A 2,367-nucleotide genomic window follows, 5' to 3' on the forward strand; every position below is an offset into this window, starting at 1 on the left:
TACTGGTGTCTTGCCACAGTTTTCTTACATGTAAACAATGGCAAAAAAGATGCAACACTGTTTCTGGGTGGTCATTACAAAAGGAYCAATTTGAGTTGATGTTTTCCTTAAACTTCTTCATATAGTGGTTGGCAGGATAATAATTATGAATCATTTTAAATGAAACTTCCTTNGTTGATGTTTTCCTTAAACTTCTTCATATAGTGGTTGGCAGGATAATAATTATGAATCATTTTAAATGAAACTTCCTTAATTTTGTTAACAAGTAGGTATGTGTGTGGCAACATCCAAACCTTTCCCCAACAGATAATATCAATTGAACCGTTCTGATAAGGCATGAGATAAGGGTATAGACACAACATCCTCGTATCGCTCTGTTGTTGAATGGAKCAAAAGAGAACCAAATCTTTCCTACTGATGAGTCAACAGGGTTAATATGACAGGGAATGTTTGTTCTGAGGGTCTTWACGCGTTCCTGAATAATAAAGCAACACCTGACGGAATGGCATCTAAAACAATTGCAAAATCTTTAGGTGTTTCAGGGATCTTGTAAAGTGATCAGAATTCCTTATAACTAAGTTGTTTTTTAAAAACTCTGCATTTACAAGTTGGCTCACCAATAGGATATTATTTCGGAACCAATATTCTCAAAACAAATAAGTATTTTATACAATATATCCCGATTTTATCAAGGCGCTCCCCCCGCTTTCTCTCGATGACGTAACTGGCCTTTCCCGGTGCCCCGCCGCCCGCCCCGCCGCCTCCGCCCACCCCGCCGCCTCCGCCCACCCCGTCGTCCGCACCGCCGCCCTGTAAACAGCTTGTCAGACCGTCCAAGCCCCTCCCCCAGCTAGCAGCGGTAGCTAACAAGTTAGTGGTGCTAGCAGTGGCTAAGCTACATGCTAGCTGGCGCTTTGAGAAGATGGCAACGGACTGGCAAGCTTCAGCTATAGAGCAAGCCGAATTGATATCCAGTCGTCTKAGAGAGCTGTTATCCACCGGGGAGGGGTATATCCGATCGGAGTTTGGGGTGGAATTGGGCCTGACGCCTGAGCTGTACCCGTCATGGGTGATTCTCTCCACGGCGGTGGTTGGGCTGCTGGTGCTGCTGGTTCTGTCGTGGGCCGCGGTCTGTGGCGGACTCTTCGGTGGGAAAAAGCTAGGAGCTCCAGTTACACAAGACAGTGGTGATTCCCTCAAGGCCCAACTGAATAAGATTGTGAAGCCCGAGGCACAAAATAAAAAGACTAAAAAGAAATCTACTGAAAAGGTAGRTTCACATATAGCTAACTAGCTAGTTGTAAATGGCCATTGTCGTGGCACTGGCAAACTTCCATTCAGRTGAGTTTTGTGTTGTTGGCCGTCTAGCTAGCTGAATATCGAAACCATTTCTAAGATTTTGCTTTGTTTTGAAAGTTTACCTTGCAGATAGCTCTCTTCGTTAGTATGAGTCATCGTATTCTCATGTAATGTTAGTTAGCTATCAATTCCATGTGAATCATAAATTACCTACTAGCTTTGCAAGTTTAACTAGCTAGCCAATTTAGCTAGTTTGCGTAGTAAGCTGTCTGGCTGGTTAACCATAGCTTGTCTGATCACCGTCAGCCTGCCAGATGTCTTGGTTTATCATGTTATAGTTCAATATGTCGTTTCTCTCTCGGCCAACAGAAGGCTCAGTATAATGGACGAACAGTGCCAGAGCCTCAGGAGGAAGTGAGAGAAGAGATTACCAAACCTTCCCCAGAGATTAAAACTGAGGTTTGTACCTAACAATAACACATTTTTAAGTCTTCTGAAAGTGTATTTTGGATGACAAGGGGGAATGTATTTGTCATCCAATTCCAAAAGGCTAAGCGATCCTTGCACCTGCAAATCAGCATCTGTAGCAGTTAGAGTTGATGAAAGCCCTGTTCCACAGAGTTGTTGATGAAAGCCCTGTATCCACAGTAGTTAGTTGATGAAAGCCCTGTTCTCACAGTAGTTAGTTTGATGAAAGCCCTGTCTCCACATAGTAGGTTAGTTGATGAAAGCCCTGTCTCACAAGTAGTTAGTTGATGAAAGCCCTGTTTCCACAGCAGTTAGAGTTGATGAAAGCCCTGTCTCCACAGTAGTTAGTTGATGAAAGCCCTGTCTCCACAGTAGTTAGTTGATGAAAGCCCTGTTCCACAGTAGTAGTTGATGAGCCCTGTCTTCACAGTAGTTAGTTGATGAAAGCCTGTCTCCGCACAGTAGTTAGTTGAGAAAGCCCTGTCTCTACAGTAGTTAGTTGATGAAAACCCTGTCTCCACAGTAGTTAGTTGATGAAGCCCTGTCTCCACAGTAGTTAGTTGATGAAACCCTGTCTCCCACAGTAGTAGTGCATTGAAA

General features: G+C 43.7%; 1 protein-coding gene across 1 annotated transcript in view; it reads left to right on the plus strand.

Moving 5' to 3' along the window:
• Nucleotides 1-829: 829 nt before the first annotated feature.
• Nucleotides 830-2,367, plus strand: part of LOC112073638 (protein LYRIC-like) — a 9,688-nt gene continuing 8,150 nt past the window's right edge. The window contains exons 1-2 of the mRNA XM_024140895.2: nucleotides 830-1,270; nucleotides 1,669-1,758. Of these exons, the coding sequence (XP_023996663.2) occupies nucleotides 923-1,270; nucleotides 1,669-1,758 (438 nt within the window). The 5' untranslated portion in view covers nucleotides 830-922. The remainder of the gene's footprint in view (nucleotides 1,271-1,668; nucleotides 1,759-2,367) is intronic.

Source organism: Salvelinus sp. IW2-2015, unplaced genomic scaffold (genome assembly GCF_002910315.2).
Source record: "Salvelinus sp. IW2-2015 unplaced genomic scaffold, ASM291031v2 Un_scaffold2326, whole genome shotgun sequence".
NCBI lineage: Eukaryota > Metazoa > Chordata > Actinopteri > Salmoniformes > Salmonidae > Salvelinus > Salvelinus sp. IW2-2015.